At 47.6% G+C, this 21,374-nt stretch overlaps 1 protein-coding gene across 1 annotated transcript in view; it reads left to right on the forward strand.

Moving 5' to 3' along the window:
* The window catches only part of Col4a1 (collagen type IV alpha 1 chain), a 148,839-nt gene that overhangs the window by 107,282 nt on the left and 20,183 nt on the right, over positions 1 to 21,374 (forward strand). The window contains exons 24-43 of the mRNA XM_008855193.3: positions 316 to 386; positions 4,907 to 5,098; positions 5,651 to 5,819; positions 8,290 to 8,382; positions 8,466 to 8,570; positions 9,355 to 9,452; positions 10,280 to 10,430; positions 10,630 to 10,743; positions 11,338 to 11,505; positions 11,638 to 11,727; positions 12,505 to 12,657; positions 12,771 to 12,869; positions 12,958 to 13,047; positions 13,744 to 13,883; positions 14,304 to 14,430; positions 14,535 to 14,615; positions 15,066 to 15,164; positions 17,528 to 17,578; positions 18,461 to 18,646; positions 19,672 to 19,805. Coding sequence (XP_008853415.1) covers positions 316 to 386; positions 4,907 to 5,098; positions 5,651 to 5,819; positions 8,290 to 8,382; positions 8,466 to 8,570; positions 9,355 to 9,452; positions 10,280 to 10,430; positions 10,630 to 10,743; positions 11,338 to 11,505; positions 11,638 to 11,727; positions 12,505 to 12,657; positions 12,771 to 12,869; positions 12,958 to 13,047; positions 13,744 to 13,883; positions 14,304 to 14,430; positions 14,535 to 14,615; positions 15,066 to 15,164; positions 17,528 to 17,578; positions 18,461 to 18,646; positions 19,672 to 19,805 — 2,411 coding nt within the window. The remainder of the gene's footprint in view (positions 1 to 315; positions 387 to 4,906; positions 5,099 to 5,650; positions 5,820 to 8,289; positions 8,383 to 8,465; positions 8,571 to 9,354; positions 9,453 to 10,279; positions 10,431 to 10,629; positions 10,744 to 11,337; positions 11,506 to 11,637; positions 11,728 to 12,504; positions 12,658 to 12,770; positions 12,870 to 12,957; positions 13,048 to 13,743; positions 13,884 to 14,303; positions 14,431 to 14,534; positions 14,616 to 15,065; positions 15,165 to 17,527; positions 17,579 to 18,460; positions 18,647 to 19,671; positions 19,806 to 21,374) is intronic.

The following is a 21,374-nucleotide window of genomic DNA, read 5'->3' on the forward strand; positions in this document are numbered from 1 at the left end:
AAAGGAATGACACAGTGATTCTCAAAGCTCTGCAGATAAAGTTAGCACCAGGGAAGTCAGCAGGCTTACTTCGTAGGGTCTTGGGGCTGCAGGTGGGTAGACATTGCAGCTACCTTCTTAGTGACTTGTACACAGGGCTCATGATTTCCCCCCTGAGCCTATATTTTAGGAGTTTTAGTTTTAGTTGTCTAACTTGCTAGATGTTCTTCAAATGATAGTCTACTTCATAGAAAGACTTTGACATGGTTGACTCTTGGGGAAAGGGGGTTTGAAAGAGTTGTGCCATTGGTGCTGTGGTTCTGTCTCTTTCCAAAGGTTTTCCAGGACAGCCTGGGGCCAAAGGCGACCGAGGCCTGCCTGGCAGGGATGGTCTTGAAGGATTGCCGGTAAGTGCACCTGCCTGAGTTCATGCACATACTGAAGTCGCCACCGAAGGAACCAGAGCCATACGTTCTTAAATTCTCACTCAGTTTCTGTATCCTGTGGGAGTTGGCACGGTGATGGTGAATGAGCGCTTCTCTTCCTCACACCCTCACCGAAGCCTGGAGAACAAGTATGACTGTTAAATTTACAGCCTGTGTCCCCACGGCCTTCTCACTTCCTCAGTACAGAACTGCCCCCATCTTTGTCCAGGCGCTGCTGGGTGGTCATTGGTACCAGCTGGACTGTACAGCATCTTGTTCTCAGGGTTTCAGGTCCAGAGGGTACCACTAGTCACTTACCAGTAGTCTCCAATCTTGCTGGAGAGTTTGGTTGCTGTCTTTCTCTGAGATAGCTGCTCATGGCATCACCTATGTAATCTTCTAAAGTCTTATCGGTTGGGTGTGATCAGCCCCAGGGGTATCTCTGGACAGAGGGAGTGAAGCTGGCCTTTTTCTTTCCTGGGATTTGAAATATCTTTTCAGAGATGTTCCATGTCACCACAGCATCTACATTGTAGATGTCTTTTCAAATCTACAAGTGAAATCTTCATGAATTCAGAGAAACAAATATGAAAACTTTCAGTCGAACGGAATTCCAGCAGCTAAGCCTTGCTTTAAAAGAAGTCATTCTGAGAAGAGAACAAATTATCTCTAATACTTAAAGGAGTTACTTAATTGCATGAACTTGGTTTTCTTTGCGAGGAATAAAACCTCACTGAGCCTGTTTCTCTCTTTGCCTCTCCCAGGCTCTGTAAGCATTAGCTAGTTTCTCTCATTTCTTTCCGTCTCTTTTTCCTTCTTTGTCAGAAATCGAAAGTTAAATATTTATCCTTATCCTTTTCAGCTTTGGCTCTTTAAAATTGTTCCCTGCTTTTAGCTATTATGGGAAGCATTGCTAAAGGAGGCCAGGGCAGAAATGAAGGAAGCAGGAGAGAGATGGTTGGCAAGCCCCTGTGCCCTCCTTTTGAAGTCACGTCCCAACTCTGCTTCCCAGAATGGTTCTGGTGCCTGGGGAGCAGAGTTAGAAATCACAGTTGTTTAAAATAGTTCTAAGCAGATGAAAAGTTCAAATAGCTGACCGTGATGGGGGACCAAACTTTGAAGGATATAGAAAAGGATCTGTCCACCTCTGCCCATTGCTTTTTATCCTTTATCTGCCTGGCTTTCCTGAGGCCCTTCCTGCCTCCTCATTAGCTAGAACCCAGGCCAGACATCTGGCCTCTGACCCCAGATAGCATGAAAATGCACAAAGAAGAGAGAGGTGAGAGAGAGGAACAGTTGGGGAGACATCAGGAAAAAGACAAAGAGAAAAACCCCACAACACAAATGCTCTCCTCCTGCCTTTAGGAGCCGTTTCTTCCCCAGGATGTCCAAAGCCTCTGAGAGCAGAGGGGTGTAAAAACAAACTGCTTCTTCAGGAAGACAGTCATTCCCTTTATTAGTACCAGATCACAGCTTCATGGTTCAGTCAGCTCTGAGATGCAGCCCTTCTATTTTGAAAGTAACTGGAGGCTGGGAGGCATGCCCACCAGCAACCAGGCACCGGCGCATTAGCTGAGGTGGACACGCACAGTGCCAGCTGTTCTTTGGGTTTATATGGTGTTCCCATGATGCTTCCTTTTAAAAGTCCAGTGTTTGATTTTAGTAACGAACAGTGGCTCTGTAAGTGAGACCAGGAGCTCAAGTGTGTCCTAGCGGATCTCATGGGCACTGGGCGTGTTCAGCCAAAACAGGCTGTGCCCAACTTGGCACAGGGACACAGTTGTTGGATGTCAACAGCACAGGTGTGTCAGCTTCCTTCCCTCAGTAGAGCAGCTATGATTGGGCTTTCAAGGCAGCAGAGGATTCCTTATGGGACTTAGATGAAATGGCTTCAGGCAGGTCAGGATCAGGAAATTTTGTGCCAAAAAGATATTTGAGGTATTTTAGCATTACCAGGACCACTTTTAAAGAAGTTGAAACTCCTCCTCCAATAGAGTGGTGACTGGCAAGATCCTCACTTGTTAAAATTTTAAAAATTCTATTTTCCAGCCAGGCATGGTGGTGCATGCCTTTAATCCCAGTCTGGGTCTATATAGTGAGTTCTAGGCCAGCTGGGGCCACAGGGAGACCTTGTTTCAAAAAACCAATAATAATAATAATAATAATAATAATAATTCTGTTTTCTTACCTTAATATCATAGGAAAAGCTTTGTGTCTAGACAGAGAACAATCACTCTGAAATAAAGAAGTAATGGTACTCTTGGATAGAAACAAGTAGATACTGGTTGTAATTTCTTCCGTTGATTTTCTTTCTTTTTTTTTTTTTTTCTAAGACAGGGTTTCTCTGTGTACCACTGACTGGCCTGGAACTCACTGTGTAGATCAGATTGACCTCAAACTCACAGAGATCCTCCTGCCTCTGCCCTCCAAGTGCTAGGATTAAAGGTGTGTGCTATCACACCTGGCTGGTGTTTGTTTTTATGGATGAACATGGCCTGTTGTCTCCTTTGTCATAAACATCAAGGAGAAAGATAGAAAAGTTGGTTCTGCCTCCAAAGCCTCGGATGCCGGCGGAGGGACAGGACTGCTGGCACGTTGTCCTAGGGAAGAGGAGTAGTTTCTGGAATGACAACCTTACAGCACAGTAGAAGAGGCCTGGGCATGCCAGGAAAGGCTTTGTGGGGCTAATTTTCACTGGGATTTATGGGGACATCGTTGTGAATATTAACACCACAGAAGCAGTTAAAAGACACAATACCTTTTAATGAAATATTTTTTACAGCCTTCTGCTAACATTTCCAGCAGGTGGCTGGCAGAAGTACTTGTTTTCCATTCTTTATAGTTAAGCAGACAGCCTTAGTGGCTCCACCTTTCTGAGCAGACACCAGAGCAGTGTCTCATGTCCAGAGCCTAGCTCAGGGCCTTCCCGGATCAGTGTCCAGTAGAACTTTCTGTCACAACAGAAGTATTCTGTGTGTGTATGACTGTTCAGCTTTGTAGCCACTGGACAGTGGTGGCTATTAAGTCCTTGAAATGTAGATGAAAGGACTGAAGGACAGTCTTTTTTAGGGTAGTTAAATGTTTAAATAGTACAGGATGGGGCAGAGAGCAGCTCCCGAGTCTACCCATCCTTGGCCAAGCTGGAAGGAAGGCATCACATGTGGGTCTGCTCTTCACAGCACAGTTGGCTAAGGAGTACTGAAGACATAAAAGTTAGTCATCCTTTCTACATTAGTCTAGACTGGATGGACTTTGAGCAGGCCGTAGAGCCTCCTTCTGTGAGCCCCATCCCCATGTGTGCCTGGCAGATTTCACTGGGTAACACCTGGCCCTCATCAGTGCTGGTAAGGGGACACAGATAGGCTTTGTAGACAGGAGCTGGTACTCTTGTACCCAGATGCTGCACCTTCTGGCTGGGTAGTCTTGGTGACTTGTTTCTTTGAGCTGATGTCAACTCCCTTCCTCTGTTGGGCTGAGGTGCTCATGTTTTCCCTGTAGAGTTGTGATGAGGGTTAACAGCTGGATCATGAGGGTCCAGCACATGGGTAGGAATCCAGTGGCCACCATTTTTTGAATCTAGAGGATGCATGAGTTTTGGAGAGTCTCTGGTTTTCTGTTTCTTTCTTGGAGAAGTATACATCATGGGAAGAGGGGTTTGACACAGTGCATGGAAAGGGATTATAATAAAATGAGTTATAGAGAGTTTAGATTCTGCCAAGTCCTCAGTGAGCCTGCTGTGCCTTTCGCACGCCTAAGAGACAGCAGTTGGGATAAATACTCGACACCTTTGCCATCCTCTTTGTGCACCTCTGCTCTCAGGGAGGCTGGCAGAGACAGGGTGGTGGGCGTGGGCATTCTTTGTAGACTCGACTTTCCAGAAGCTGAAAACACTCTAGACTGTGTCTCTTGAGAGAGTCTTAGGAAAGTCTGAATAACTTCCCCAAAACCTAATTACAAAGCTGCGCCCATGCTCTTTCCCTGGGTTTCCCCAATCACTGGTGCCCTGGAAGCCCTTATCTCTTCCAGACTATGGAGCGCCACTGTGAAAAGGAAACCTGGGTAGCTTCAGTATGCACAGACCAAGAACAATGATGACTCCCACCCTTCCTCACAGCCTCCGCTGCTTCTGTATCCACACGGTGCCTGGAGTTCCCAGGCATAAGAGTCACACATGGTGTGAGAGTCATACATATTCAGCACCCCAGCAGTCACCAAGACATTCTCTCAAACATTTAACAGTTGTTAGGGAACAGAAAGTTACCCAAGGACTTTCTAAGAACTAGGTGCAGTGGCACCCTGTCCCATCTGGTCCTTGTGGAACACCTAAGAAAGTTATGGGATTTTAAGAAAGCACCAAGTGGAGAGGCTCTGTCAGGGAGCCGCTGGCTTGCTTCTACATGAGCTCTAAAGATGTGGTTTCCAGGAGGGTGGTTTTGCAGCTTCATGGCTGATGCATTGCATGGCAGACTCTTCTATGGTGTCACGAGCCTTTGTTTTTGTAGGGGCCTCAAGGTGCACCAGGACTCATGGGCCAGCCTGGAGCCAAGGGAGAGCCTGGAGAGATATTTTTTGACATGCGACTTAAAGGTGACAAAGGAGACCCAGGTTTCCCAGGACAGCCCGGCATGCCAGGAAGAGCCGGGTCCCCTGGAAGAGATGGCCACCCAGGACTTCCTGGCCCCAAAGGCTCCCCGGTAGGTTCATGTCTAGGCGTGGAGTGTGTGTTTCACTAGTGACGGTCTGGAAAGAGTGAAGAAATGAGTGCTTTGAGTCCTATCTGTAGTCTCATTTGGATGATGAACTTCCAAGCGCAGACTTTGTGGTTTAGGCCCACCTAAGTCCATGAATGTAGGGGTTGGTGGAGTGAACTTGAGTTAACTAGTTTACAGATGGCTGAGTCTTTTCTGATGTGCTGAGGACTGAATGGGTGGGTGTCCCTATCTTGTGTCCTCCACAGGAAGCTATTTATAAAAGCTAACACCACTCCCATTATTGAAAGATGGGGATGTAGAACTCTCCTCTGAAATGTCTCTGTCTTTCAGCTTGGCACTAGCGATGATTGCTTGGCTTACAGAAAAGAGTGCTGGTGTCACCTGTTAACTCCAGGTTGACCTGGTGGGCGGTGATACAGTAAGCTGTATGAGCTGACTAGACTATTGTCACTGATTTGCTACAGACATGTGAATGGACACAGATGCTGATGCTGTCTGCCTCCTGATAACCTTTCCTTCCTCTCGTCTCCTCAGGGTTCCATAGGCTTGAAAGGAGAGCGTGGTCCTCCTGGAGGAGTTGGCTTCCCTGGCAGTCGTGGCGACATTGGCCCCCCTGGGCCTCCAGGATATGGTCCTATTGGTCCCATTGGTGACAAAGGACAAGCGGGTTTTCCAGGAGGACCTGGGTCCCCAGGCCTGCCAGGTGAGGGTCAAGAACCTCAAGTGCCTTCAGGGGCAGCTTCAAGGTCACAGAGACTCTGGGTCAAAGATGCAGGGTGCTTTACTTCTTTCCAGAAGGGGGATGTGACCCGGGCAAGCCCTTCTGTAGCTTCCATTCTTCATTTTTTCCTATGTCAGGTGGATCAGCTAGTGTAGAGAGCGTAGGTCAGCCAAAGCCAGCTGCAGAGGTAGAAGTAGTTAAAACACAAGATTTTACAAAAAGATCTCCACTCTCCACATCTCAGGCATCTCTGGGCTAATCCTGTAAAAGTTCAACTCCATGTTGATTCAGGTCACTTGCTGACTTTTGAGTGGTTTGTGTGTCAAGCCCTAAGCAGAGCGTTGACAAGAAATGGTGAGAAAGATTCAGACCCTGCCCTCCCAGACTCCCCAGCAGGGTTTATCAGAGAACTCAGAGCAGGCACCATACACAGCTTTCTCTGTTTCCCAGGACCCAGTTCCTTATTAGGGCCCTTTGGGGGAAAGGTGCACCCTCCACCTTGCATAGGTAGGCAGGTGCTCAATTATTTATTTAATGTGATTCCACATTGACTGGAATGTGCCCATCATTCCCTAGTCAATCTTGAATGAGAAAGGGAGAGGCTAGAAGTGACTTGTGCACTGAGGAGGAAGTAAGAGTGCAAAGCCTTAGGTTTAATGAAGGACCTATAGTGACGAAAAAAGTGTGACTAGTAACCCTTGAAAAACATAGGAGATAAGTAGCCAGTGATGAGAATTCCCAGAAAGAACTCCGCTGGCGCGGTTACGAGGTGTCCTTGGCGCTAACGGTTCTGCTGATTCTGTCCCTAGCTGTAACACTAGCTCAGGTTTATTGATTCTTGTCCTCATTAGAGACATTATGTCCTCCTTGACACAGGTGGAATCAGCTGGTTTTGATGGGAAAGCCTGAGAGCAGTGTCCTGAGGAACCTTTTTTCATCACTATTGTTACCTATGGTCACTGTATACTCAGCACACACCCCATTGATAATTGTACTTTGTTAATAGAGGACACCAAAATGTTTCTTTTAGGACTCCCTCAGAAACAGAGAAATACAGGGGGAACTTTTAGAGACCCCAGTGAGTCAGGGAAAGGGACCTTTGATCACTTTTCTTCGCGGCTCCGACTCCCAAGTCAACAAGTCAATGTTCTTTGCACCATGGCTTCTGTAAAGTTCAGAGCTATGGAAAGAGTTAGACCAGAAATGGTCATGAGAGAAATCAGCAGGGCCCCTCCACATAGATCTCGCACACCAAGGAGAAGGCACCTGAAGGAGGTGCTGACGGTTTTCTTGACCAGCTGTCTGCATTCTGGAGAGTTCCTTGCTATCTAGACCCTGTCCAGTTCTGGATTAGGAAACTGACCTTTGATCTGTGGAGCTTTGTTTATGTGGTGACCATAAATGCCTGGATCCCAGGGTGTCACCGAGCAGCCAGTCAGTTCCCACGGTCTGTAGTGAGAGGCAGGCCAGCCATTCCTGGAGGCTCTACTTACCTGGAATTCCATGGGGTACTGAGGAGTCCTTGTGCACTCCCAGAGGAGCCCGGTGACTTTGAACAGCAGTATCCTGACCTCCAGTACTTCTTAGGGTATAACTAGGAAGGGATATAAAATGTTCACCTTATCATTTGGATAACTTACCTCACAGTGAGCAGATTCAGGTTAGCTGCTGGGGCTATCCTGTCTGATGAATTGAGAAAATGGTGTTTTGATTTTCTTTCTTTTTTCTTTTTCTTTTTCTTTTTCTTTTTCTTCTAGAACTTCTGCTAAGACTCCAGGTCCCTGAATGCATGAATCTGGGCTTGATTTGCAGGAGATACATGTGGGAGGGTGGAGCCAGAGTTGATGGGGGTGATGTGGGCTGGACTCATCTAGGTTCTCACCTCCCTGCAGGACATCACAGAGCAACTGCCTCTGCATCTGTAACATGGGTACCTGAGAGTGTTTCTCTTGGGGCCTACTGAGACCTGAGTAAGATAAAGTAGTTAAGGAGTTCAGTGCCATGTTTCCCCCCCTCCCCCGTCCCCAGACATGTACATCCCACTTCGCTTTTTTTTTTTTAATGGGAGAGTTTCCAAATCTCTATGACTTGAATGTGTTGAATAAACATTTTGATCATTTTTGGACATACATTTTGAGATGAGTAGATCTGGGCAAGACTCTAGAAATGTGGAGGGAGGAAACAAGGAACTAAAGAGCTGTGCAGCTGTTCAGGGTGCCTTAGAGGATGGGGGCGTGGTAGATACAGCCTATGTGTGCTGAGAGGACTGGGTGCACTGACCGCATGATGTGTCCCCAGAGGATTTGGGGCCTTAGCTGGGGTGTGGTGGTCCCACACTGTGTCCCTCAGAGGATGCTGACCCTCTGTTAGAGCATGACAGTTCCCATGCTGTCCTGTGAGAGGCTGGGGTATGGCAATTCACATATATGATGCTCTTGTTCTCTTTCCTCAGGTCCAAAGGGTGAAGCAGGAACGGTAGTTCCTCTACCTGGCCCTCCTGGAGCAGCAGGACTTCCAGGGTCCCCTGGGTTCCAAGGGCCTCAAGGTACTATTGATGTCTGGCTTGCCTGGTCACCACAGGATTCTCTCAGCCTTTCTTCTACTGATCACCAATCTTTCTTACCACAGGTGACCGAGGCTTCCCAGGAACCCCAGGACGGCCAGGCATCCCAGGAGAGAAGGGTGCTGTGGGCCAGCCAGGGATTGGATTTCCTGGGCCTCCTGGCCCCAAAGGTAAGCTTCTGATGAGCCTAGTGTGTGGGATATGACTCTGGCCAGTGGCCCTTATGGGGAAGGATGCCGTGATCTTCCATGACTGGTTCCTGGTGATGGATTTGTCTTATGCCACTCTGTGTGGAAAGAGAAGGCCCTGGCCACAAGGCACCCTCCAGCCAGCACTTATGGTCCCAGAGGGGCCTCCATGGGTTTAGACCACTCAGATGGCGATGACCCCACCACCTCCAACAAGTGGCAGATAGGCAGATGTCACCTTGTGTAGAGGGTCTACTCTGTAAGCAGGTAGCACAAGAGTATGCAGCCTACCCAGCACCACCATATGCTGCTTCTGTTTAAATGATATGTTAGCTACTTTTCTGATTACCCTGAGAAAATTCCTGACAAAAAGCAATGGAAGGAAAGAGGGAAGAAGTGAGCGAGGGAAAGGCTTATTTTGGCTCCCAACTGAAGCATACAGTCCATCATGGAGGGGAAGGCATGGCAGCAGGGGTGTGAGGCAGCTGCTCACATGGCATCCACTGTCAGGAAGCAGAGAGATGAATGCTGGTGCTCAGCTCGCTCTCTCCATTTTATTCATTCTGTGACCTCAGCCCATGGAGTGGTGTCAGCTATATTCAGAGTGAGTCTTCCCACCCCAGTTACTTTAGATTAAGTTAATCTAGATATATAGCTTTGTCTCCTGAGTGATTCGAGACCCTGTCAAACTGACAGTTAAGCATGACAAGTGAAGAATGTGGAGTGACTTTACAACTATAATGGTTTTCTTGACTCTTCATAATAGGTGTTGATGGCTTGCCTGGAGACATGGGACCTCCTGGGACTCCAGGTCGCCCTGGATTTAATGGCTTACCTGGCAACCCAGGGGTGCAGGGCCAGAAGGTAGGTGCTGAGCATTCCCCATCTTTGTTGTTTATTGGACATATAAAATGTGGATTATAAATCTCATGCTTGGACCAGCGTGATTTCATTTTTAATGAAATAGTGTCCAAGAGGCGGTAAGGAAGTTAGTTACTTGTTTCAGCTGTGTGAAATTTTTATCTCAGCTTTATGTATATTGGGGTTCAGTGTGAAATGTGTTTCTAATTGTGAGTGACAGACAAAAGATGTTTGAGAGCCGTTGTCCCAAAAGAAATAGCCAACCAAGAGGGCCACACATAGGACATCCCAGCCAAGGTCTGGCTGATGCTATAACTATACGGGCCACCCTGTGCCTGGTGCCCAGTGATCTCCCTGGCTCCCGCCTTCGAGACACCAACAGAGTTCCCTTCACCTGCAGTTGTGACAATTAGAAACATGTCCCCACTTTGCCAGGTGTCACCTGGGGTGGACTTGCTTCTGGCTGAGTCCTGGTATTGTGTGACTTAGCATTTTCCTTCCCTCAGTGTCCTCCTTCATCTCATCAGACTTGAAGTTTTTGAGTGACTACTGATCACTCTTTCCTGTTCTGATTAGAGGAAACAGAGGGAAATTCCTGCAAGGCATGGGCACAAAGCAGAAGAAAGGGCTCAGGGCTCCAGATGACCACTGCCCATGATGGAACCAGTTGGGGCCTCTATTTTGGGAGACAGCAAGTGTACACAGAGATGGCCCCAGTGACCCAAGGCCTATTCCCTCAGAAACTCTGATACTGAGGCTCCTTGTTTAGGCAACTGAGACTGAAAAACCATTTCTAATTGCTTTACTTCTGGTATTTTGGGACTTTTCAGGGAGAGCCTGGCATTGGGCTGCCAGGACTCAAAGGGCAGCCAGGTCTTCCAGGCATTCCTGGCACACCTGGAGAGAAGGGCAGTATCGGGGGACCAGGTGTTCCTGGAGAACATGGCTTGATCGGCCCTCCTGGACTTCAGGGGATCAGAGGTAACTTCTTAGACTGTGTCAGGATGGGTCTCTTGGCTTTGTGTTCGCAGAGCACCTGCTGAGGGCCCAGTCCACTCTGGTTCAAATGGTTTGATGAGACTCCGGCAGGGTTCCATGGCTGTGACTGGTGTACGAATGGGTGGTGTATGGGATAGAACCCATTCTATCCTCCAACTTAGATTCATATCTTTCCTGACAGGTGACCCAGGACCTCCTGGAGTTCAAGGCCCCGCAGGACCACCAGGAGCTCCAGGAATAGGACCTCCTGGAGCCATGGGTCCCCCCGGAGGACAGGGACCACCAGGGTCATCAGGTGATGTAACTACTTCTTCCCAAAGCATGTGAATGGTGGGACTAGAGGGGAGGTTACCACAACTGCCAAAACAATGGCAGTCGCCCCGAAGCGAAGATTCCTATTATTTCCTCCCACTGAGTCTGGTTTATGTGCCAAAGAAATCTCTCTATTACATACTCGCTAGCTTTTCAAGTTTTATTTTTAATGACCTTCCCCTGCTATCTTCATTTGGAGGCTTAATATGTTATTGATAATTTAAGTGATTCCATATCTAGCTGCCTTTGCTCTTCTACCAATAATCCTAGAATTATACTAATTATACTAGTACAGGAGGGTTTAGAACAAAATATTCAGTGGAAACTGGCATACACTAACTAGGTCTGGTAGGCTTTACAGAAGACACCATCACCCTTGGTGGCAGAAAGGACTGGCTTTTCTCTTAGAGCTTGGCTTACCCACTGACTACCTTGATGATCCCGAACCCTGGCCATCATTCAAGTCCCCAAGATTGGCAGGCTCACATGCTTTCTTCAGAAAATACTATACATAGTACCCATTCTGGAGCATTCCATGAGTTATTCTAAAAGATATTTGCACTTCACCCAACCTCAGGTCTACCTGGAGTGAAAGGAGAGAAAGGTTTCCCTGGATTCCCTGGACTGGACATGCCTGGCCCTAAAGGAGATAAAGGGGCTCAAGGACTTCCTGGTCTCACCGGACAGTCAGGGCTCCCTGGTCTTCCTGGACAACAGGGTACTCCTGGAGTTCCAGGGTTCCCAGGTAAGTGACATCTGAGCTTTGTCTCTATTGATGGTGAGGGAACAGGCCTTGGTACCCATCTTTCCTGATTCCTAACATTTGCTACCCATGGTCCACATAAGACATGTTCACAGACCTACATTTTGTCTACAGGTACTAAAGGAGAAATGGGTGTCATGGGGACCCCTGGGCAACCAGGCTCACCAGGACCAGCAGGCACCCCAGGATTACCTGGAGTAAAAGGTAAGAGGGTTGACAGTCTTCAGATCATCTCGTGTTTTTATTTCTTGAGCATCTTGGGAAATGCTTGCACTGTCTTAGATCACATTTGGTTTCAAGAAGTAGACGAAAGTGATACGGAAGTTCCAGCCAGGGGCTAGAAGATGCCTCTCTCTCTCAGTGGGAATTAATTCTGTGCACAGAGGGTTCAGTCCTATGCCTACCCAGTGGGTGGAGAAAGATGAGTGTGGCCTAGATTTCCCCTGTGAAGTGTGGTGTAATCTCCAGTCAGGTGAGGGGACAATGCCTGAGTCTTCAGAGCCACATCACTGCAGCCCATCCACATCATGGGTGGGAAAGTTCAGCTTTTTATTTCTTGCTGTCTGGAATTGGTCCAAAATACTTACAAAAGGAGAAATTGATTATAAGTTATAAAAGGGAAACTGATACTGTAAAGCAGAAAGCTGCCTATTCTACGATTTGTCTATAATTAAGGGGCACTAGGGACTGACAGGTTAAAAGAGTGATAAAGACACTTAGGAAGGAGGGACAAGGGATTCACCTGAATGACATGCTAGAATTATTAGAAAATGACAAATTTGAGACGATGACTTTGCTATTCATTTACCTGGGGTCACATTCTCCCATGCGACCCAAACACCTGTCACCCAGTGTTAGCTTGCATCATGTTCCAGTTCCTTCCCTCCTTTGCAGTTGCTGGCTAGAAAGAGTGTTGAAATTTTCAGCATTTCGACTGGAAGGCAGGGCCAGGTTTACTGAGCTCTTCTCTTTCCTCTACAGGGGACCATGGCTTCCCGGGCTCCTCAGGACCCAGGGGAGACCCTGGCTTTAAAGGCGATAAAGGGGACGTCGGGCTCCCTGGCAAACCAGGATCTATGGATAAAGTGGACATGGGCAGCATGAAGGGACAGAAGGGAGACCAAGGAGAGAAAGGTGGGTGGAGAATATTTCTCAGTGAAGACCACATCCCCCTGAGCTTCTAAGCAAATGTGGGGATGCCTTCTCAGCAAACATGGGCACTCACTGTGTTTTTCTGTGATGTATAGGACAAATTGGACCTACTGGTGATAAAGGTTCCCGAGGAGATCCTGGAACCCCAGGAGTGCCTGGGAAGGATGGACAGGCAGGGCATCCTGGACAGCCGGGTAAGTGTGGAACACATGGTTAGAGTTGTTACCAAGGAGCCTGCTTCTCTATGACATTGGCTTACTGGCCTTTTCTCTGTTATTCTAGGTCCTAAAGGCGACCCAGGTCTCAGCGGCACGCCAGGCTCCCCTGGACTCCCTGGACCCAAAGGATCAGTTGGTGGAATGGGCTTGCCAGGTAACTTGGATATGGAGACGAAGTCTTTGTAGGGCGGTGGGACGTGTCTACAGAGAGTATCTCTCCTCATTAGGAGGATGGAGTCCCTGGAGGTCATGTCTGTAACACTGATTCAACCCTCAGTTCTGGGTGGTCTCCTGGGGGGTAGATGGCGTTTGGCTGACACTATGATCATTGCTTAAAAAAAAAATTGTAATATGAAATATGTGCTGTCCACAGTCAGAGTCCAATTAGTCGGGGAGGCAGTGCTTCTCAGCCCAAGCTGCGAAGGGTCAGCCAAGCCTGGAACCTGCCTTCCTTTCGCCTCTCCAGTCATTGTGAGGCACCCTGACCACTTCCTTTGATGTGCAAACTCCTAGGCTGCTGGTTGTGACTGAGTTTAGTATCTTTGTTGCCAACATATATCATAAACTCATGTATGGTTGGTGCCCCTCTGAGCTTTTGATTGAGCTGATTGTATCATAAAATCATAAATGCTCTTATACTGATCATAGAGTAAATGCTCTAAATAGTTGATATATTTCTTCTCTTTCTTTATACAATGGTCTTCAAAAGATAGGGGAGCATTTGCATGAGGACTCTCAGCTGAGTTGTTTGTACATTGAGAAGCCGAGGGGTTTGTGTTCCATTACTGCTCTTGGTTGGTTGTCTGTATTAGCTGATCTCGAGTTCAAGCTTGATCATTTGTATTGTTAGGAACACCTGGAGAAAAAGGTGTGCCCGGCATCCCCGGCCAGCAGGGTGCCCCAGGCTCACCTGGAGAAAAGGGGGCAAAAGGAGAGAAAGGACAGTCAGGTCTGCCTGGCATTGGGATTCCTGGGCGTCCTGGTGACAAGGTAACCAGCCTCCCTCAGCCTCCTCCTTGCGTCTCCTTGGAATGTTTCTGGCACATGTTTGTTCGTCAACTCTCTTAACACATTCGATGAACTGTGACACATAACCACTCCTCCCAGCTTACTGAAAGTTACCTTCTCCTGCTTCTACTCACTCCCCTTCTCCCCAAGGAAAAATCTAGAAGCTCTGAGAGAGAGGGTGTCTAGACATCTCTAGCAGGAAGAAGAGGGGTGGGGTGAGGAACTTAAGAAGTAGAAAGGAGACACCGTAAGCATCTCAGAAGTGGATTTTGAGTCTTGGTTCTAAAATGCACCAATAGGATTCTGTGATGTGATGTTAATTGTACCAGAATGCTGTGGTCTATTGAGTGCTTACAGACACACACCCAGGGACATGTTAATATGCCGCCTTCTTCCTTGCAGGGAGACCAGGGGCTGGCGGGTTTCCCAGGAAGCCCTGGAGAGAAAGGAGAGAAAGGCAGCACTGGGATCCCAGGCATGCCGGGGTCCCCAGGTCCAAAGGGGTCTCCAGGGAGCATCGGCTATCCAGGTAGGTGGGCTGGGGGACTCCTGGGTTGGGCAATGCCTGGGTTGTGGATCACAGCAAGGGAAACTGAAGCTTACAGAACCTCTGGATTTTCATTTTCTCTTTAGGAAGCCCTGGGTTGCCTGGAGAAAAAGGAGACAAAGGCCTCCCAGGACTGGACGGTATTCCTGGAGTCAAAGGAGAAGCAGGTGGGACCACTGGCTGGCACCCGGTGGGCAGATGAAGGGTATGTGCGGGGTGGGCATGTCTCAGCCTCCCAAGAGCATAGATCCCTGTGAACCAGGCCCCAGGCTGTTTGGGGTCTGGGACCAGGTCCTGTCCCTCTACTTTTCAAATCAACAGACTTGAGTCTGTAGGAGTGCACATGATCTTTCTTTGGGAGGTCGTACGCTTATCAAGAACTAGGGCCAGAATCTCCTAGCTGTTTTTTTTTGTAGTGAGGTGGAAATTTTAGACTTTGATCTCCATTTTCTCTGTGAGGTTGCTAGCTGCAGGGAGAGTCCTGACGGAGGGTATCAGAACTGACTTCAGGTATTCAGGAAACAGTTCTGTTACCACGTCTGGATGTCTGAAAGGGGCCACTTTATGGAGGTTGGTGTGCTGGGAGAGTCCATGAGTGACTGTGATTTCTCCCCAAGGTCTCCCTGGCACGCCTGGCCCCACGGGCCCAGCTGGCCAAAAAGGAGAGCCTGGCAGTGATGGAATCCCAGGGTCCGCAGGGGAGAAGGGTGAACCAGGTGAGTTCTGCTCTGGTTCTCCTTCGGGGGGCTTGTGGTCCACTCAGACTGCATGCCACATTGAGTGAACAGAACTTTGTAAACAAGGGCATCTGTGCTGTGCTCCCCTCGGCTCTTGCAACGTGGATGTGGACATGAGGGGTGGGGTTGCGGGGAGGGTCATTTATTCTTTCTAAGCATGCTAAGGCTGGCTCTTCTCTTAGGATTGAGCCCAGGGCCACAGATGCAACACTGGATGGAGAAAAAAAATCTCTTTTGCTGTTGTAACAAGGCAGCAGTACCAGCTTCCAGCTGTGGCAGTCACACATAGCACAGTTTGAAATAGGTTACCAAGTCTGGCAGGACAGTAGAGGACCAGCTCAGGGTTTCCTCGCTGTTAGCACTGACTCTTCTCTTCAATTCTTTGTCCAGTTCTTCATGCCTTATTCTTATATTATGCACATTGATTTTCCTATAAAAACTATCTGTAAGAAGCCCTCTACATTCCCTCAAGTCACCTCTACCCACTGCTCAGGTGCAGCTGGCTCCCGTGTCCACTGTACTGTATGTCTCTCCAGCTTTCCCACCTCCCTGGGGAGGGATGGTGAGTTGAATGGTCATCAGAGAAAAGCCAGTTTGTCTCCAGACACTAGTAATGCTGCCAATCAGCTGCTTGGGTATTTTTGTTCTACTCAGGTTGAAATCACAAGTAGGCATCTTCTACTGCAGCCGTCCCCAGGCCTTGGCATACTCAGGGCTAGGACTGAACTGGCAGACCCAGAGGCTTCCAGTTGGAAACCCTAAAAGCTGGGGGCCTATTGCTCTGGGTTTAGATGCCAGAGATCTTTTTTTTTTCTCATCTTTTTGAGACAGGGTCTCCCTGTAGCCCAGCTGTCCTGGAACTCACTATGTAGACCAGGCTGGCCTTGACCTCATAGAGATTTGCCTGCCTCTGCCTCCCGAGTGCTGGGATTAAAGGCATGCGCCACCACACCCAGCTGCCAGAGAACCAGGCTGGTTGACCTCATAGAGATTTGCCTGCCTCTGCCTCCCGAGTGCTGGGATTAAAGGCATGCGCCACCACACCCAGCTGCCAGAGATCTTATGACTCTAGGCTTTCACAACTAGTGGGCCTGGCACTTGACAGCTATCGTAATCCTTGACTTCAGGCAGAATTGAGTGCCACCAGCATTCGCAGCACCCACTAGTATGACATCTTCTGAACAGACCTGAGTGTTGGGACCCTCAACTCCTCCAGCACCTAGTGTCACAGCTCTCAGGTCTAATGTCTGGGACCCTTGGCAGATTGGGAACTCTTATCAACCAGGGCCTGTCATTTCTACCTTGCAACTGTCGCTATCTCTGCTGCCGCTGCTCCCCGTTGTTCCTGCCCTGGACTCTCCCTGAGACTCTTTGGCCCCTCTCTGGATACTGCTGCTTCAGTCTCCTCTTTGTGTTATCCACTCAGCCCATTCTCCTAGTGAGAAAGACGAAAGGTAGACAACAAGCCCGACTGGGTAGAGGGAGACCCTGTCACAAACAGCAAACAAGACTGGGCTCTTGAGAAGCCTTTTGTTGGTTCTATGTTGAACACTAGGTGGCAGCAGACTGTGTGGCAAGGGTGTTTGCACTGTGTACCACCCATAGGCCTGCCTTTCCACTGGGACGCAAGGGGAGGGACTCCTCTAGTGACCTGGGTGGCTACAGGGACATTTAGAGTTCACTGGGTCTTGTCTTGCTGCTTTCCAAGACTGGTTCAGGCCATTCGGAGCTGCCAGAGTGTCCTCAGAGAGACTATAAAGTGTCCTGACAGCTGGACTGCAAAGAGGGTGGTCTGCTGGGTACTAGAAAGGGAACTGTTCAGCTGACAGTTCCTACTCAAGCCTGCCAGGCTTAAGGAAAGGGCCTCACAACGGCTGCTCTTCAACTTTCATCACGCCACCACAGAAAGTACAGAAGGGGTCTTTATAATAAAAAGATTGGCAAAAGCTTGACACAGAACTCTCAATTCTAGCAGCAAAGCACTTGGTAGCATCTATCAGGGCCTCATTGTGTTTGTCTCTTACCCCAGTGCCCCAGGGAGAGGTGGGTTCTCTGATCTGCCTCAGTAGGAAATTAACACTCATTAGCACAGATCATTTCTGCTCAGCACCTTAATGGATCCAAGTATAATGGTCCTCAGGGAGAATACTAAATTATAGATCTCAGTCCCAGTGCAGGGTGTTGGTAACACTTTCAGGAATGGAAGTTTGCTCCCAGGTAACTCTGAACTAATTTATAAAGACTTTGCAAGTGATACATAGTATCAGAACAGAGGCAGCCTTGCCTTGCACTGTCTCTGCAAACTGAGCAGAGACATGTCCTTTTCTGCCCTTATCCTATAGGTCTACCTGGAAGAGGATTCCCAGGCTTTACAGGGACCAAAGGAGACAAAGGTACCGTTCTCAGCTTGCCCATCCTCCTCATACCTGTCAGCCTGCTGCTGTTATTCTAGGGCAACAGGGGCCAGTGACCACAGGACTTAAGGAAGGCAGTGATTACTTGTGGACTATAGGAACAGGGTCCAGAGGCTAATAGAAGTCCTGTGATTACGCCATCTAATCATGGGTTGAAATGGTATGTGGTACATGCCGAATACCATTGATAATGTTATTGATAAGTTTTAAATAACATGTACACGTTTTTCCCCTTGTAAGCTCTTACTTTCTTAATTTTTAAATCAGTTTTATTGTGGTAGCACTACCACACAAATATTGCATTCTGGGTAGTGTCCCATGCCACCCCCAAATCACTCTGCTACTTCTGATCCTCTGTCCTGCACCCCAACCCCCAGGCAAACACTCCCATCCCTGTTTAGGAGCTATGGTTTACCTTGCATCTCCTCAAGTTCAGTCAGGCAGTTTGCACTTTTTCCAGTTCTGACTTCTTTCTGTTGTTTGTATTTTTAGTTAACTCTTATTGGTTGCTGAATAGTGCTCTGTTGTGTGGATGGAGCAGTTTGCTTTCTGCATATCTGGATGAGTAAGGCCTTCGTTCTAGCAGTTCATTTGCTTATAGACTTCAAAACATATATTAGATGCCTTTGTCATTGGACACTTCTTTGAAAATGCATAAATAAGAGTAACTGTGTTTCTTCTCAGCCAGACCGTGGAAAGATGTTAGTGCACTTGTTCTCCTCCTGGTACCTCAGGGAAGCGCCCCTCTGAGGGCACCAGAGAGCAAGAAGCGTTCCCCGCCCCGTCCCTGCCTGTCAGTGCAGCATCTCCGCAGCCTGTGTCCTTCTACTCACTATCCTTTCACTTCCTTCCACTGTGCAGGTTCCAAGGGTGAAGTGGGTTTCCCTGGATTGGCTGGAAGTCCAGGAATTCCCGGAACCAAAGGCGAGCAAGGATTCATGGGTCCTCCGGGCCCTCAAGGACAGCCGGGTTTACCTGGCACTCCTGGCCACCCTGTGGCGGGGCCCAAAGGAGACCGTGGCCCTCAGGGTCAACCTGGCCTGCCAGGTAAGAGCATTCCACCCAGTGTCAGAGCCTGGGACTGTATGCATAATGTGTGCTTTATCAATTTAGCTTTTCATTTAGAGGTTTGCAGCAGTTGTCAACTAGAAGCTACATTTTGGCCTCCACTGGACTTAAAAGTCTTTCGGTGTCTTTTCTGTTAAGGAATTTAAATAATTAGAGAGATGCAAAAAGGCAAATTACCCAGAAATATGCAACACAGATGAGGCTGGGTGTTTGTTTTAATCAATGCAATGTTCGAGCATCTTCTACCCTGAATTGTCTACTGTAGTGATGTTATAGGACACTGGGCACTGTAGCTTTGGGGCGTTTTGGAAGCCAAGCCTGTAATGACAGGTACACGAACACCATAGTGGTGGTGTTAGCCCCTGAACTCATAGCCATAAGGGTTCATTCATTCATTCATTCATTCACTTATTCTTTTTTTTTTTTTTTTTTTTTTTTGAGACGTGGTCTCAATGTGTAGCCTTACTGGCCTGGAACCCTCTATGTAGACCAGGCCAACCTCACAGAGATCCACCTGTCTCCTAAGTGTTGGGGCTAAAGGTGTAAGCCATTATGTTTGGCAATTATTAATTTTTAAATTAATTATTTATTTTAGTGGTGCTGGGGGTTGGAACCTAGATCTTGTGCATGCTAGGCAACTGCTTTACTATTGAGCTACATCCACAGACCTTTTATTATTATTTAGAGACAGTCTCATTAAGTTGTCCACACGGGCCTTGAACTCACTTTGTAGCCCAGTGCAGGCCTTGCATTTGGGATCCTCCAGCTTTAAGCTCTGGAGTAGCTGGGAAGACAGACTGTGCTACTAGTACCAGTGGGCAGGTGTTTGACTGCTGAGGCTCTGGTATTTATATGAACTGTCTTCCTTCCATCTAGGACCATCCTTGATTTCTTAGAGGTTTGTGCTGCTACGCAAGGTGGTGTTATGGTTAAGGACAGTTGTTGGCCCAGTGACACAGTGACCCCTCTCACCTTAACTCTATGTGTTTTGTTCCATTCATTAGGACATCCGGGTCCCATGGGGCCTCCAGGGCTCCCTGGGCTAGATGGACTGAAAGGTGACAAGGGAAATCCAGGCTGGCCAGGTGCTCCTGGGGTTCCAGGGCCCAAGGGAGACCCAGGATTCCAAGGCATGCCGGTGAGTGGTGGGTGAAGGTGTAGGAATGCTTTTCAAAAGGAAGCTTTTTTGATGAAGAGTACTGTGTGTGTGTGTGTGTGTGTGTGTGTGTGTGTGTGTATCCTTACGTATGTGAGTGTGGATGTATACTTGTGGGATAGTTTCCAGCTCCTAAATCAATTCTTTCCCTTGACACTAGCACAGGAAGCTATTATCTGTATTTTACAATATATTTTATAGATAGCATTTGAACAGAAATGCAATACAAATTATATGCTATACAAATTAAATGCTATGCAAATTATAGTCCAGTGCCCAAATTTACAGTCTTTTTACAAATTCAGTGCAAAAAGCTTGGTAAAAATAGTTCTGTGCAGTTTATCAGCTATCTTCTGGGGTTGGTAGTAATGGGACCGGTAATGTTACAAGTGATACCAGGACCATCCTGCAGGGAACATAGCTCAGGATGTCCTAGGTAACTAATAATGAATGAGCGTGTGTGTGTGTGTCTGTGTGTCTTTGTGTGTCTGTGTCTGTGTGTCTGTGTATGTGTATGAGATTATTTAAATTTGGCCTCTTACATACTTGCAGAGACCACTGCTCTTAGGTAAAGTAGTGATTTCTGATTGGATTCTTAACTTAGTCACCATCATGGCTAAGGTGTGGTTTTTTAGTTCTTTGTGGAGGTCAAACAGATGAGTTAGTGGAGGTTCATCTTCTGCCTCTGTGTCTGTCTCTGTTTCTTCTCGCTTTCTGTCTCTGCCTATCTGTCTCTCTTCTTTCTCTAGAACACACTTTGGAAGAGAGTATGTCATGGAAGTTGTAGGCACCTGCTATGGGAATGGAGTAGCACACAGGATTCCGTTCCAAGTCAACACAGGTTGTCCCTGTAGTTCATCAGTAGTGGAGACTGGGATGGAGGCATTGGGGCACTCCTCCTCAAAGGCAGACACAGAACAAGCAAGCTTGCCATGCACTCAGAAGAAGTGGCACTGTGTTACTTGGGTTTTTTGTCTTTTGTTTGGGGGCGTAGTTCTGGGATCACACTCATGGCTCTAGGGAAACATTTTCCATCACCACGATGATTCTGCACTCAGCACAGTGTGACACACTGTGTGTTCAAATCAGCTGCACGGAGTAGCAGTAATGACTCTTACCCATCCCCTGTCCTCCACAGGGCATGCACATCCTCACAGTGCATGGGTGTGTTCATGAATCTATTTTAGGCTCTTTTTTGCTATGTTGCTATATTGCTATATTACAATTTCTCAGTGATATATAAACACAGGCAGTTTGTCAATTATTCATTGCAGTCCTGATTCTATTCTTCAGCAAACCAGAATCTACTTCCAATTCCTAGTGCCAGTCAGTACCTGTTAGTCTGTCTTTCTGTATACACATGTGTATGAATACCTATATTTATGTACGTGTATGCTCATCCATGTTATGTCAGTTATAGTACTTTTCAAATTAAGATAAAACAAAGAAACATATCTATATAGGAAATAAAACTCTTTCCATATGGCTATCCATGTCGAGAGAAGGGAACAACACTGAAAAGGAAGAAAATGGACTGATATAAATATAATT

The sequence above is a fragment of the Nannospalax galili genome, unplaced genomic scaffold, assembly GCF_000622305.1.
Source record: "Nannospalax galili isolate Female #2095 unplaced genomic scaffold, S.galili_v1.0 scaffold267, whole genome shotgun sequence".
NCBI classification, from domain to species: Eukaryota; Metazoa; Chordata; class Mammalia; order Rodentia; family Spalacidae; genus Nannospalax; species Nannospalax galili.